Genomic DNA, 15,679 nt, shown 5'->3' with positions numbered 1-15,679 from the left:
GGATCAGTCGTCATCTATCCACCACAACGCCTACACAGTATTTCGGTAAGTAATATTCACACTTATCTTCATAATCATTCATGGATATGTGTACTCTTCAATCCACTCCAGTTCCGTAACGATCGAAATTTGGACACATGTTTATAGGACTTATTCGGTTTATTTTCACATATAGAATCACGTCACAAATTATGTGACATTTCTCCTGAATCACCCTGTATTTAAGTCTATTGATATCGTTAATATATAAAGTAAAACACCATATATGCTATTTTACACTCTGTATATCGAATTTTGCTTTCATATACATTTACATAGTATATTATGATTAAATTGTTATTTCATAAAGTACAAAAGTTTCCAAAACAATATGCTGTTACAGTATACATATTTGCTCATGGAACATAAATTTAACATTTTAGTTGTGCAAAATTGAGTGATAATCAATAAATATAATGTTATTTATAAAAATAAATCTTTATTTATCACAGTGCAACAGAAGAGTTCTAGGTAAAGAGATTCTAAATATGTTTATTCAGCTCTGATTCATCTTCGACTTCAATTTCTTCTTCTAAATATTTTTGTCGTTTGTACCAACACAAGATGTTGATCCATGCAAAACAACTGACTCCTACGTAAACAATTCGGGCAGGTGGTGGTACAAATAGGAAGTTAATCGACTGAACAGGTACCCAATAGTAAACACTCGACTGAAGGAAGAAAAACATTATTATTATTTATCTTCTGCAATCTTGAAAAAATATTTATGGATGGACTAGCATCCATTACCCGTTTCGCTGGGTTAAAATAACAAAAGTCAGTAATACGTTCCGTTAGTCAGTCACTTTCTACTATTACTGAAGCGCTCTCTAATCAGTGGCGTAGTGAAGGGGGGCCCGGAGGGGCTGCCCCCCCCCAAAGAGGTCCGACAATGTACTTTGGTATTTTGATGTTTGTGATTTTTATATATTTTTATGTTTATATATTTTTTTGTTTGTAATTTTTCTATATGTACCTATAACAGCACTTGGGCCCCCCAAACACACATCCTGGCTGGTCATTTTCGATCATTTATACAGTGTGTCCGTAAAGTCGCGCAACCTAAAATTTGATTGCATATATCTTTTGATCTAAGAATGATAAAGACCTGAGATTTGAAACAAATGTAAGCATGTTCTATGTAGATATTTTTTCAGATCATGACCAATGCTGCAACTTGAAACATTTTTGTGTAGTAACGAAAGAAATTAGTATAAGTGTAAAATTAAAAAAAAAAAAATGTGCAAAATGAAGAAAATCAATATTCAGTTGCAGAAAACTCATTTCCTGCGGGTGAATTCCTGTGTATATGTACAGTATTCACCAACATTTATCCATTGGTGCGAAAATGTGACAAGGTTTGATGCAGTGTTGCCATATAAAAAGGTTATTTAACGCAAGTCTGTAAAATGGGTGTTTTCTGACAAAAACGCGGCCCCTGGCAACACTGTTGTCGTAGAATTACTGTAACAAGTGTGTTTTAGGTTAATTAATGATAAGCAATGAGAATTTGCACGTAATTGATAACATGAATTTTTATTCCAAAATTTGCGATAAATTTGTGATAAATCTCGAAAATATCTACATAGAACATGCTTACATTTGTTTCAAGTCTCAGGTCTTTATCATTCTTAGTTCAAAAGATATACGCAATCAAACTTTGGGTTGCGCAACTTTACGGACAAACTGTATATATAGAAGATAAATTTAGTGTGATACCGGAGTATCATTTGTTTCCGGTGAGTTGGAAAGAAATACGTACTACACATAGAAACGTAATGATTTTAGTTGACTTATACACAGTAGTGTCTCTCAGGCGGTTTGCACTGGATCGAACAAAATGGCTGTTAAAAATTTCTCATGTTCTCAAAATCGGTTAGAATTGTCCCTCTAGATCCAGTATTTACGACTATAATAATCATCACCTCATAATAATCATAATCATCACCTCTAGTGCTATTTTGAAGAATCTTTGAAAGCACGTCAAAAAAAGGATGATATTTTTTCTAAAAAGTAAATAATAGAAGATGAAATTTATTGTGTGATTGTGCTACATGTAACTTGTCTATAACTTCAATATCAGTGGACATTTTAATTTCTATACAAGGTAAAGTATTTTTTGTGACATAAGATAGTTTTGAGCAAATAAACATTATATGGAAACTTCACAATATTATTTGTTTTTCCGTAAAATTATATTATGTGCAAAGTGCACTTATAACCCAATTACAAATTAGTTATTTTTTATTTTACAAGTGTATGTAAGTATTAATGTTTACTGGTAACTTTTCTTATCCTGGTCTCTGCCTCTTTCCATCAAACACCAACTGTGGAATGTATGGAAAGTTCAATGTTGCCAAATCATATTATTTATACGTACGTAAATATAGTGTATGAAATTCATGTGAAGTTCGATGTTCCCAAATCATATTATTTACAAAATCACTTAATTATACGTATGTAAATATAGTGTATGGAATTCATGTGAAGTTCAATGTTGCCAAATCATATTATTTACAAAATCACTTAATTATACGTATGTAAATATAGTGTATGGAATTCATGTGAAGTTCAATGTTGCCAAATCATATTATTTACAAAATCACTTAATTATACGTATGTAAATATAGTGTATGGAATTCATGTGAAGTTCAATGTTGCTAAATCATATTATTTACAAAATCATTTATACGTATGCAAATATGATGTATGGAACTCATGTGAAGTTCAATGTTGCCAATTCATATTAATTACATCATACGTATATAAATATGATTTGGCAACATTGAACTGCACGTGGATTCCATAGTTGTTGTTTGATGGAGGGAAAAGACGAGGGCAAGAAGAGTACCAGTAAACATTAATACTTACGTACACTTGTAAGATACAAATAACAAATTTGTAATTGAGGAATAAATGCACTTTACACATATAATTTTATAGGGAAGTGAATAGTATTATGAAGCCTCCATATGATAGTTGTTCAAAAATACTTACGTCATAAAAATACGTTATTTCGTATAGAACTTACCATGTTCACTGGTATTGAAGTTATAAGCATAAGAAGATCTTCCTGCATAATATGTTTTAAACCTCTTATGTTACTTGAAAATGGATTCTCGCTTATGTATCCGAAATATGAGAAACTATTTCAGTTTCTATGAGTGCAAAACTTAGTATTAACTTTCATTTTGTAATTTTAAAACCTGAATTAATTTGAAAAAAAAAAAATATATTTAAATGCAGCATTTGAAATTTCTTGAGAGGAGTTTTACAACTAACCAAATGTTGCCACATTAAGAGTAGTACTATTATGGCAGGCTTTTTCGATAATAGTTTGTGAAGGGTTGTCAAGGCAACACTCTTTCCCTGTCGTTATTATCTCCACATGCCTATTCCTCGGTGAGTACCTGAGATTTTTGACCTCAGCACCATACATTGGTTACTTCTCCGTTTCCTGCGCAATTTAGAACTCCCTCGTGGCTAAGCAGTTAGCGTGCGTGCCTCTGGTGTGGGAGACCCTGGTTCGATTTCCGGCGGGATATCATCTGGTTCAGAACTTACATTAAGTTGTAGGTCCGTACCTCATATAGCCTCACTGCAGAACGAGCCGTTAAAATCAAATCAATCAAATCGTGCGCAATCTGAATGTCCTCACGTTGAAATTCAAGCACTGAAGAGGGATGATTGATCACGATATACATGATTTTCGGGGAACACAAGTCCCCCCTCCCAGATTATTTTTGGTGGTACGAATTGAATGGGACTTACTACTATAATTCATACCGATCTCCCGTCAAACGGTTGCGTACAACTAAATTAAGTGAAAATGTGATACGTTCATTTCTCAGCCAAACCGAAGTTTTTGCTTATCAGTTATACCTACTGATATCGAACGATTTTTGAAAACAAAAGAAGTAGCTGTAAGTAAAAATAATACAATTCCAGACTACGTTTACGTGCATTACGAGGCAAATACATAACTAGAGTCTAGTTTTTATCTACGTGACTTCTCAAATGAAGGATCATACACACACACACACACACACACACACACACACGCACACACACAAAGGAATAACAGAGGACTTTTACCAACACTTTTTTAAAGTACTGGTAAATACCTTCTGAAGTAACTTAATATTGTTATCGGTTGCTGAGATCGTATTATTACAGAGAAAGATACGTTCTTAGAGTAACGCATTGGCGGCTCTTGAGGGAAGTTACGTAGCTAAAAATTAAAATTTTATCGTTACTTGTACACAAGAATTAGTGCATTAATTTGTTCCTTCCTTCCTCCTCTTTGTTTGTTTAGAACTTGCCTTCCCTTTGTTTGTTTAGAACATTCCTTCCTTTAGTTTGTTTAGAACTTTCTTTCTCTTTATTTAGAACTTTCCTTCCCTTTGTTTAGAATTTTTCCTTTCCCTTAGTTTGTTTCGAACATTCCTTCCCTTAGATTGTTTCGAACATTCCTTTCCTTAGTTTGTTTAGAACTTTCCTTTCCTTAGTTTGTTTGGAACTTTTCTTTCCCTTTGTTTAAACTTTTCCTCCCTTATTTTGTTTGTTTAGAACATTCCTTCCCTTAGTCTGTTTAGAAATGTCCTTCCCTTAGTTTGTTTAAAACTTTCCTTTCCCTTAGTTTGTTTAGAACTTTTCTTTTCCTTAGTTTGTTTAAATAATCCTTCAACTACTTTGTTTAAAACTTTCCTTCCCTTTGTTTAGAGCTTTCCTTTTCCCTAGTTAGTTTGTTTAGAACCTCCCTTATTTTGTTTAGATTGCCTTCGTTTTGTTTAGAACTTTCCTTTCTTCTAGTTAGTTTGTTTAGAACATTCCTTCAATTAGTTTGTTTAGAACTTTCCTTTCCTTAATTTGTTTAGAACTTTCCTTCCCTATGTTTATAACTTTCCTTCCCCTTTGCTTGTTTAGAACTTCCCTTTCCTTATTTTGTTTGTTTAGAACTTTCCTTTCCTTAGTTTGTTTAGGACTTTCCTACCCTTTGTTTAGAATTTTCCTTTCCCCTAGTTTGTTTAGAACATTCCTTCCATTAATGTTTAGAACTTTTCTTACCTTAGTTTGTTCAGAACTTTCCTTCCCTTTATTTAGAACTTTTCGTTAGTTTGTTTAGAACATTCCTTCCCTTAGTTTGTTTAAAACTTTTCCTCCCTTAGTTTGTTTAGAACTTTTCTTTCCTTAGCTTGTAGCGATAAATTCTAAATTTTTACTGATTATTCACCTCAAGAGCCACTACTGGGCGATCACAGAAGCGTAGTAGGCTAGAATATGTTTCTCCCGAGTTTCATAAGAGACTTCAAGTACTGAGATAACTACGCATAGTGTTCAACTACAGAAGTCACTGTAAATATTAAAAGTAAACAATAATAATAATAATAATAATAATAATAATAATAAATAATAAACGTACCTTAAATGTTGGCCACAATTTTGCTTTACATTCTTCTAATAGGTCTGATTTTCCTTCTAATATGCTCATGCCTGCAAAATACAATTATAATAACGTTCACATTGAGAATATACACAAATCTCATACATCAAGTACATAAAAACTTATGTACGGAAGCTCCTTTCTCTTAAGGAGTGCTCTGTTCGTACAAATTTACGGCGTGAATATTTACATTTTACTTTTTTTGAAATATTAAAATTCTCAGCTTAAAGGACCTATCCGGTTTGGCATAATTACCAGACTGTGTCACGTGATCAGGTTAAAAGTCACCTTGCGTGCTAAAGCAAGTCAGAAGATTCCAAATCCAGATGTGAGATATTTCAAGCACTTACATTCCGCGTGGAACGCCCTGAGTAATTCAAAGAAGATGCATATACTTTATCATTATTATTGATTTTACTCAAACAACTTGACTTTTGACAATATTCTATCCATATTTACCTTACGTGCTATACATCGTTTCTAAGCTCTTCATTATGTCTTTATAATAAGCTTTCAATTAGCCATCTTCTTGTTATAGTTTTTGAGATATGTGGACGATTTCATTTTTCTTTCTTTCTTTTTTTTTTCATTAATTTTTCATTGACTTTAGTGTTCATGTTTCGTGCTTTTTGACTATGTTCCATCCATTTTAGGACAATTTGTTTTTGAAATACAGAATCTATATAATCTCTTCTACATGTGAACTGAATTTCAGCCATCTTCCCTAAAGTCTGTTTACATCATTGCAACTGGATAGAACCTTTTCGCTATCAATCTACTTACAGATTTCTGTAATTCTTGAATATTATTTTTACTTCGGAGCTTTCGACTCTTGCCTGGAGTCTTGGTCACAGAGGATAAAAGCAAGAAGAAACAAAATCATCAGGAAATAAAATGGAACGGACTTACTAAGGGCAGAGCAATTTGTAAATTATTCATTGCAGCTTTGCAAAATTCATGATGTTACATAGCCGAAACTGTGACACAGATATATAATCTCAAAAATATATATAGGCCTATACTGCTTTGGTCAGTTGGAGTTTTATTAGCAGAGCAATTTTGGAACACACTTCGTTCAACGATCGAACATCAAATGGTGGTGATGCACGCTGCGATGTCGTGGGGTCGATTTGTACGCTCTTTTGTTATTTAGTGGAAAGTTGCTACTTCGTGCTGTTATTTGCCTTATTATGTTAATGCCGTACGAATTTTGTAATTACTGCTTTGCATTCATTACTTAATCAACTCTTGTCCAACTTTAGGTTTGGTTTTTCTAGATGATTAAATTTTTGTTTTGTTTTTGTAATACGAGTCTCTCTACTTTATTTCTGGAAGCCAATAAAATTTCTGAATTTTCTACCTTGTGTTGTGTTTCTTTTGGATGTTTCGACAGATCTGACATTGGGCTTTCTGATTTTGAATAAATAATAATTATACTTCTTGACACGGACCTTTAGATTTCTTTTAGTTCTGCCTATGTAACTCTTATGGCAACTGCATGTTAGTTCATAAATACCTAATTTTTTTTTCATATGGGATCCGTGTGATAACTCTTAAATTGGGTAATGCTTTTCTTTCTTTCTTTCTTTATTTATTTATTTATTTATTTATTTATTTAAGGTTTTGGGAAGGAAGGGTTTCAAAGCTGTACGGAAGCTGTACGGATCTTATTCAATACAGTTCAGGAATTACAGAAACCTGTGAGTAGAATGATAGAATTCTTGAGCGTGGTTTTACGTTGCCTTAAATTTTTGCCTTTATCAAATGCAACAACTAAACTAACTAACTCTATGGCTTATGGAACCCGGAGGTTCAATGCCGCGTTCACAAAAGCTCTTCACTCACTTCTATCATTAGCCAACTGGATCCAGTTTCTACTTTGTATTCCTATCTCTGCGAGATCCATCTTAATATTGTCCTCTCATCTGCGCCTAGGTCTTCCTAATGGTCGTTTTCCGATTGGTCTTCCAGTCAAGACTTTGAAAGCGTTCATACTTTCTTCCATTCTGGCTACATGAGCTAGCCTCCTAGACTTAATGACCCTAACAATGTTTGGTAAACCGTATAAATTATGTAGTTCCTCGTTATGAAGTTTCCGCCATTCCCCAGTCCCGTTCCTCTTGGGTCCGAATATTCGTCTCAGGATCTTGTTCTCAAATACTTTCAGTCTATGTTCTTCTTTTAGAGTAAGTGACCATATTTCGCAACCATATAGAACAGGGCGCATGATTATCATTTGATATTTTAAGCTTCAAATTCCTCGACAGAATCGCGACGACAAGAGATTTTGAACTGAATAATAACATGAATTATCCTGGGTATCAAACTGTTTACACTGTAGATTTAAAAATTAGACAATTCATTGTACAGTTCATTTCCGTCGAAACCAGTTTAAGATTTCAGTCACACCTCTGTCAAGTCATTAAAATGAAAACAGGCACAGCAATGAATGTCGAGTGATAATACAGGTGCAACAACGAAAATAATTAAACCCTGGGCTTTTGTTACAATATAACCCTTGTAAATAGCTAACACCTAAGTAGAACACACGTATAATATTACGACGTATAAATAATATAGATAATTAATTATATGAGGGACATTCAGAGAGTAATGCCTCCAAGCTCACTACTTGGCCAATAGTACTGCAAACATTCTGAACTCTTTATCATTAATGCACTGATGTTTAAGCTATAGAATGTCACTTGTTTCACCTTCCTATCTCTTCTCGTTCCAGAGTAATGGAGCAATCCCTGTTAATCATTAATACTCTGATGTTTAAGCTATAGAATGTCACTTGATTCACCTTCGTATCTCTTCTCGTTCCAGAGTAATGGAACAATCCATGGCTTCCAGTAGTGACGTCCGGTTGAAACAGCGGGCTGTCATTGAATTTCTGACTGTGGAAGGTTGTGCACCCAGGAACATTCATCGCAATATGACTGCAGGTTACAGGAATGCCTGTGATGGCATCAGCACTGTCAGTCGATGGAGTATCGCCACATGTCTTCCCCTCCGCCAAAAAAATCGAAGTTGGGTGTCGGAAAAAGTCGGTGGTGATGAGCCACGATTGGCTTGAAGAAACATTTCACTGCGTTTCAAAATTATAATGTTTCCCATTAATATTTTCCTGAAGCTGAAATAGTGAACACTATTATGCTAGTACATATAGCCACAGGAATACAACAATAACAATATCTTCTTAGTTTATGGTGTTAACAAAATACTTACATACATAGAAGGCAGTCAGCAATGGTGGAGTCAAGATGAATTGATCCAATAATAATTTCTTCACCACTGTTTTTCCAGCTGTTCCTGGAAGGGTCTTATCAAGCCATTTATACCTAGTATCAAAAATAATAATAATCTAATAAATTGTACAATACATCCAAAAATCAATACTTTTGTGTGTGTGTATATACAGTATTGGCCAGGATGGATGACTCAACACAAATAAGGGTCATGCTTATGAATACACAAGAACATTTTTATTTAAATACGGATGTATATTGATACAAATGATACATTTCAGTTAAAAAAAAAAAAAAAAAAAAAAAAAAAACATACAAAGGATACATTTCAGTGATAGAAACACAGGGTTCATTTGATGCCATGTATAAATACCTGCGTTGCGTTCATTACACATGAGAGAAACGATCCTTTTTGAAGTGACTGTTAATCGGTGATGAGGAATAGATTGTTTACAACAATGTATCGCGCAAACAATGTTTCACCGGGTAGCAGAAAACCACTGCTACAACACAAAGCTATGATTCAAAGTTGTTCTTTTACTTACTTGAAATTCGGATTCCTGAAAATTCGTTGCACTTCAACTCTTCCCTGGACTCTTGTTCACAGATGATATAAAATAGGAGTAAAATGACTAAAATCATCAAGGAAATATGAAGGAATGGACTCACAAAATGGTAGTGCAGCACACTGTGAACTGGCAGGCTGAAGTTATGTATTATTTCGTTCAGGCAGGAAATGTTGCCGACTTATGTTAATGTTAAAATAACATTAACATGAATTAGAGCCTCCCTTCCTGAACGAAATAATAGACAATAACATTAACGTAAATTAGAATCTCCCTGCCTGAACGAATTAATGGACAATAACGTTAACATGAATTAGAACCTCCCAGTCTGAACGAAATAATAGACAATAACATTAACGTAAATTACAACCTCCCTGCCTGAACGAAATAATAGACAATAACATTAACGTGAATTACAGCCTCCCTGCCTGAACGAAATAATAGACAATAACATTAACGTGTGGATTAGAACCTCCCTGCCTGAACGAAATAATAGACTAACATGAGCCAGTCAGTTCCAGGGTGCTGTACTATCATTTGACGTATCACTGGAAAGAACTCGACACTGGAAAGGTATTTGTACACTGCTCTAACCCCGTAAGTCTATTCCCTTATATTTTCTTTACAATACTATTTATTTTACACCATTTTTTATCCTCTGTGAACCGTGTCTCCGTCAATCTCCAGCCGTAAACTTGAAAGTGCAAAGAATTTCAAGTAAGTGAAATGATCGTTAATTCCGCTATTGCCGGTCCTAAGACCGGATGAGAAAGGAGGAGGATTAGGCATTAATTCCCTGTTAAAAAAAAAAAAAAGAAGAAGTTTGCAGACCAACAGCCAGAAAAAGGTAAGCGTGAGCACCTAAAGAAGGCAACCCCTTCATCATGATTGAATACTGCGGGCTGATAACTCGTATGTCCGAAATCGTTAACTATCAAAAGAACAGGGAAACAGAGAGCCGGTTGGGATGATCTGATAACAACAAGGCGAGAATTAATACAGTGCTGGAAATTGGTATAAAGGCAGAGGGACATTTGAAAATAGGAGGAGGCAAGAATGCCGAGGATGGATGTAAGTGATATATTTACAAAGTAATGTTGTATACTGTACTAAATCAAAGGCATGTCGTTTGCTAATACTTCACTGGCACACATAATTTACACAAAAAGAGAAACGAGACGATTGTCGGGTGGAAATTGGTATAAAGGCACCCATGGTTACTTGTCGATTGGCGCCCTCTACACGTTCAGCACTACTCCTGATACGCCTTTAGGAATCAGCTGACACAGTGCGATAAGAGAAGCGTGGGTGTAAACGTCTGTGAGCTGTTGTGTGGGCCATGCCTCGTGGAAAATTGTTGTCGAGTGAGGAACAAGCATGTGTCTCTGCGTACAAGGACATGGGGCTCTCAAATCGGCAAATTGCAAAACGGTTAAATCGTTCAAGTTGTGTAGTTGATAATTACGTTCGGTTGGGTGCACAATATGGAAAGAACGGGAAGTATGGTAGAACGAGAAAACTCGCGAAGTCCACGAAACGATTAATTGTGCGCAAGGCAAGGGCCGGAAATATGTCAACTTCCCAAATTGTTGCTGCTTGCAAGTTACCTGTCACATCCAGAAGAGTGTGTCAAATTTTGAATCAAGACCCACATCTTACATTCAAGAAACGGAAGTGTAAACCACCCTTAAGTGCGACGCACAAGCAGGCGCGACTCCAGTTTGCGCAAACACATATGTTGTGGACATCCGATTGGAATCACGTTGTGTTTACTGATGAGAAGAAGTTCAATTTAGATGGTCCGGATGGTTTTCAATACTATTGGCATGACCTTAGGGAAAAAGAGCGAGTACAAGTGAGCAGAAATTTTGGTGGAGGAAGTGTTATGATTTGGGCAGCGTTTTGAGTTAAAGGTACAACCAACATTGCATGGCTCAACACCAAGATGAATTCATCGACGTACACAGAGATGTTAGAAATAGAATTGCTGCGGAAGTATGAGGAGTTTGACGATCAAAACCTGATTTTCCAGCAGGACAACGCTGCTATCCACAGAGCAGCAGCAACTCTACAGTGGTTTCAAGCCAAAGGCATTAAGTTCATAGAGTGGCCAGCGAGAAGCCCTGATCTTAACCCGATAGAAAACCTATGGGGCATCCTTGCGCGCAATATTTATCGCAATGGACGGCAATTTGGGACCATTGCTGAGTTGAAAAACGCGATACGAGAAGAGTGGTGAGCGGTTCCACGGCAACAACTAACATATCTAATAAAAACAATGCCGAAGCACATATTCCAACTCATTCAGAAGAAGGGAGGGACAATCAAGTACTGAACACTCATTTTCCATTCTGCACTTTAAATTATACTTTCATTTTTGACAAAGACACTAGGTGCCTTTATACTAATTTCCACCCGAAAATCGTCTAATTTATCATTTTGCGTATACTACACGTGCCAGTGACGTATTAGCAAACGATATGCCTTGGATTTTGCACAGTATACAATGTTACTTTGTAAATAGATCATCTTTGTCCATCCTCGGCATTCATGCCTTCTTCTATTTTCAAATGTCTCTCTGCCTTTATACCAATTTCCGGCACTGTATATATATGAGAATTGGAACCTGGAATGTCCGAGGATTAACAGGAAAAGAACAAGAATTAACAGCAGAAGCAAAGGAGCTAAACATGAAAATTATAGGAATAACCGAAACCAAAAAGAAAGGACAAGGTACAGAAAACATAGGGAATGGGTATACTTTATTTTACTCAGGAGTATCAAAATTCGAAAGGGCAAGGAGAGGAGTAGGTTGTATAGTACAACAGGACATTATAAACAGAATACAAGATTGGGAGTTTGTGAATGAAAATATGACACTCACAATTATATTAGACCAGGAAGAAGATAGACTAGAAAAAATAGTTACAGGGTACGGACCAAGTGAAGATGCCTCAGTAGAACAGAAATAAGTATTTTGGGACACATTACAACAAGCAATAGACAACAGTAACATATCAACAATAGTAATTGGAGATTTAAATGGAAGAGTTGGAAGAAACTACAAGAACTATATTGGGCTACTAGGGCAATATGGGGAAACAATAAAAAACGACAACGGAACAAGAATCCTCGAGTTTTGCGTTGAAAACAACCTCGTAATAACAAATACAAAATTTAAGTACAAAAATATTAATCTATATACAAGAGAAGAACCATCAAAGAAAGAGAAGTCTATAATAGATTGCATATTAGTACCTAGAGAAAACTAGAAAGAAATCAAGGATGTAAGAGTTATGAGAGGACCAGAAATAGGGAGCGATCATTATCTTTTAGCAATGGAATTAATAGTTACTAGAGAAGGCACAAGAAAACCAGCCACTAGAAAAAGGAAAGTTACAGAGAAAATGAAGATTAAGAAATTGGCAGAAGAAGGCCCTAGAAGAGCATACACACAAGAAACAGAAGAAGTGTTCGAAAGATTACTACAAGAAGAAGAAATAGAGGACGTAGAAGAACTTTGGAAGCAATTTAAAACAACAATCATAAAGAAGGCATAGCAGGTATGCGTTAAATCTAAAATTGGGGGATCGCAAATCAAAATAACAGCATGGTGGAATGAGGAAATTCAAAAGGAAGTCAAAGAGAAGAAGAGATGGAAAAACTATCTATCAACGAGAACGGATAACGACTATGAAAGATACAAAGAACAGAGAAAAAAGGTTAAGGATCTAGTAATAAAAAGTAAAAGGGAAGCTTGGGAAGACTTCGGGAAAAGGTTACAGGAAAATTATCAAGCAAACGTAAAGTTATTCTATGGCACACTAAAATCTATGAGAAAAGAAAAAAATAACAAATAATTAAAGGAATATATGATAAAGAGGGGAAAATATTGATTAAGGAAGAGGAGATAATAGGGAGAATTCTTCGAAGAAACCCTGAAAGAGAAGGAGGACCCAATACAAGAGAGAAAAAGACGAGTCGAAAACATAAGGCAAAAGTTAAGGAAATATGCACATAGAGGAAACGAGAAACAGACACAAGAAGACGACAGACACAAAACAGAAGAAACGGAAAATAACATCCAATAAGAAGAATTAGAGAGGGCAATACAGAAAATTAAATCCGGAAGAGCATCAGGACATAATGGAATTGCTCCAGAAATGATAGGAACGTTTGGAAGAAAAATGCTGCTAAAGCTACTTAACTTGATTTGGAAGGAAGAGCAAGTGCCCAAGGATTGGGAAATCGCAGTGATAGTGCCCATTTATAAGAAAGGAGATAACAAAGATTGCAATAACTATAGAGGGATTTCGCTCCTGAGTACAGTAGCTAAAATCTTTACAAGGATTCTTGATGAAAAACTAAGGAAGAAAATCGAACCGCAACTGGAAGATTCTTAAGGCGGATTTAGACCAAACAGAAGCACACAAGATCAAATATTTACGCTGAGACAAGTCATAGAAAAAGGAATAAATCAAAATAAAGAAATCCGTCTTTGCTTCATAGATCTAACGAAAGCATTTGATACTGTCAGAAGAGAAGAAATATGGAAAAGCCTCAAAAACAGAAATGTAAATAGTAAGTTAGCAAATGTAATTCAGAGTTATTATAGACAAACAAGGAACTACGTGAGGACATGTAATGAAACATCAAAAGAATTTTACGCTACGTCAGGTGTAAGACAAGGCTGTGTACTAAGCTCTATTTTGTTCAACCTTGTACTAAATGACGTTATGAAAGAATGCCGCAAGAAGAACAAATGGTACGATGTAGGTTTTTGGAAAATGAAACCAATAAAAATCGCAGAATTAGCATTTGCAGACGATGTAGTTCTAATAACCAAATCAGAAGAAAATTTGAATTATAACTTAAAGCTGTGGGAAGAGCAGTTGGAAAAGAGAAATTTAAAAATAAACAAGGTAAAACAAAATCGATGATAATTTCTAAAGAAGACAAAAAGCACCAAATCAAAATCAGAAATGAAACAATAGAACAAGTGGATAACTTCAAATATCTAGGAACCTGGATAAATAATGAAGGAAAACTAGACACAGAAATTTCAAACAGAGTAGCAGCTGCAGTAAGATGTTTTAATGGGTTAAAGACACAGCTCCTGAACAGAAAGGAAGTAACAAAAAGAACAAAAACAACAGTATTCAAAACGATATATAAGCTGAAATTAACACATTCTTGTGAGTCTTGGACCTTGAGTACAAACCAACAAAAGAAACTACAAGCAACGGAAATGAGGTTTCTGCGAGAAATAGAGGGTAAAACCAGAAGAGATAAGATAAGGAATATCAAAATAAGAGAAATGCTTGAAATAGCTCCATTGGAAGATGAAATACGGAAGATAAAGTTGAGATGGTTTGGTCATTTAACAAGAAGGATGAAAAGAGAATAGTGAAACAAGTATACGAGGCAAAAGTTATAGGAAATAAACCAAAAGGAAGACCGAGGAAAACATGGCTGGAAGGTATTCGAGAAATCACAAAGAACAAGAAGGTTCCATGGAAGACAGCGGAAACAGCAGCAGAAAACAGAGACGATTGGAAAGCTCTCTGGAAACCCTTCTGCACCGGAAGGTAGAAGAGAACGGCTTAAGTAAGTAAGTGAGTAAGAAATAATCGTTAAAATTCCTGAGCGTGTTACAGTATTATCTGAGGGCAAAACTATTAATTATTTATTGTATTTTAGCTTAATTTAATAACTAAAAAAAACAATCCAAATTATTTAAACTGAATATTAGTATCTGAATTACATATCTTACCAACAAAAATTAGTTCGTATCAGTTTAATAACGTCATTTATACATGTTAATCACTTTTATTTTTCAAATTTAGTAAATTTTGTTAGTAGTTGTTAGTAAAATGTGTGTTAATAACAGAAAAAAAAGAAGTAAAATTTCTATCAGAAACTTACAATGTAAAATTTTACTTTGGTTCTTCATCCTATATGATGCTTTCTTATGAAACATTTAATTCTTATTTTTATCAGATCACTGGTCGGGGTTTGTAGATCAGGTAATGGAGCTGGGTTTGTGATAGATTTATTACAAGTCATTTTGATTCAAATCGTGGTTAAAATATCCACTAAAAAGACCCAAACAAACAAGAGTTATTTTACTACTTTTAAAATTCTTACTCTTAAAGCTGAATAGTAGATTGAAGCACTTCCATCGAATATCTGCATTAGCTGAAACGAGAGAACAACATACATACAGAAGCAATCAAGCAAAGCAGCAAGATCAGTAACAACTAGTGGTGGGTACAAAAACCGGGTTTTCGGTTTTAAGAAAAACCGGTTTCGGTTTTCTCCAAAAAAAAACGGTTCGGTTTTCGGTTTTCTTCAAAACCTGTTCGGTTTTCACCGAAACC

At 35.0% G+C, this 15,679-nt stretch overlaps 1 protein-coding gene across 3 annotated transcripts in view; it reads right to left on the bottom strand.

Annotated features, from left to right (window-relative positions):
• LOC145682411 (mpv17-like protein) overlaps positions 1-15,679 on the bottom strand; it is a 48,161-nt gene that overhangs the window by 12,300 nt on the left and 20,182 nt on the right. For 2 of the 3 annotated variants that reach the window (XM_081754033.1, XM_081754035.1), the window contains exons 3-5: positions 8,714-8,826; positions 5,462-5,532; positions 274-710 (exon numbers count right to left, since the gene is read on the bottom strand). In XM_081754033.1, coding sequence (XP_081610159.1) covers positions 522-710; positions 5,462-5,532; positions 8,714-8,826 — 373 coding nt within the window. In that variant the 3' untranslated portion in view covers positions 274-521. Of the gene's footprint in view, positions 1-273; positions 711-5,461; positions 5,533-8,713; positions 8,827-15,679 lie in introns of those variants that run through there. The other variant, XM_081754034.1, reaches the window with a different exon arrangement.

This window comes from Thermobia domestica, chromosome 3 (genome assembly GCF_964235325.1).
Source record: "Thermobia domestica chromosome 3, izTheDome1.hap1.1, whole genome shotgun sequence".
In the NCBI taxonomy this organism is placed as follows: Eukaryota; Metazoa; Arthropoda; class Insecta; order Zygentoma; family Lepismatidae; genus Thermobia; species Thermobia domestica.
This window is presented reverse-complemented; position numbering and strand designations above follow the sequence as displayed.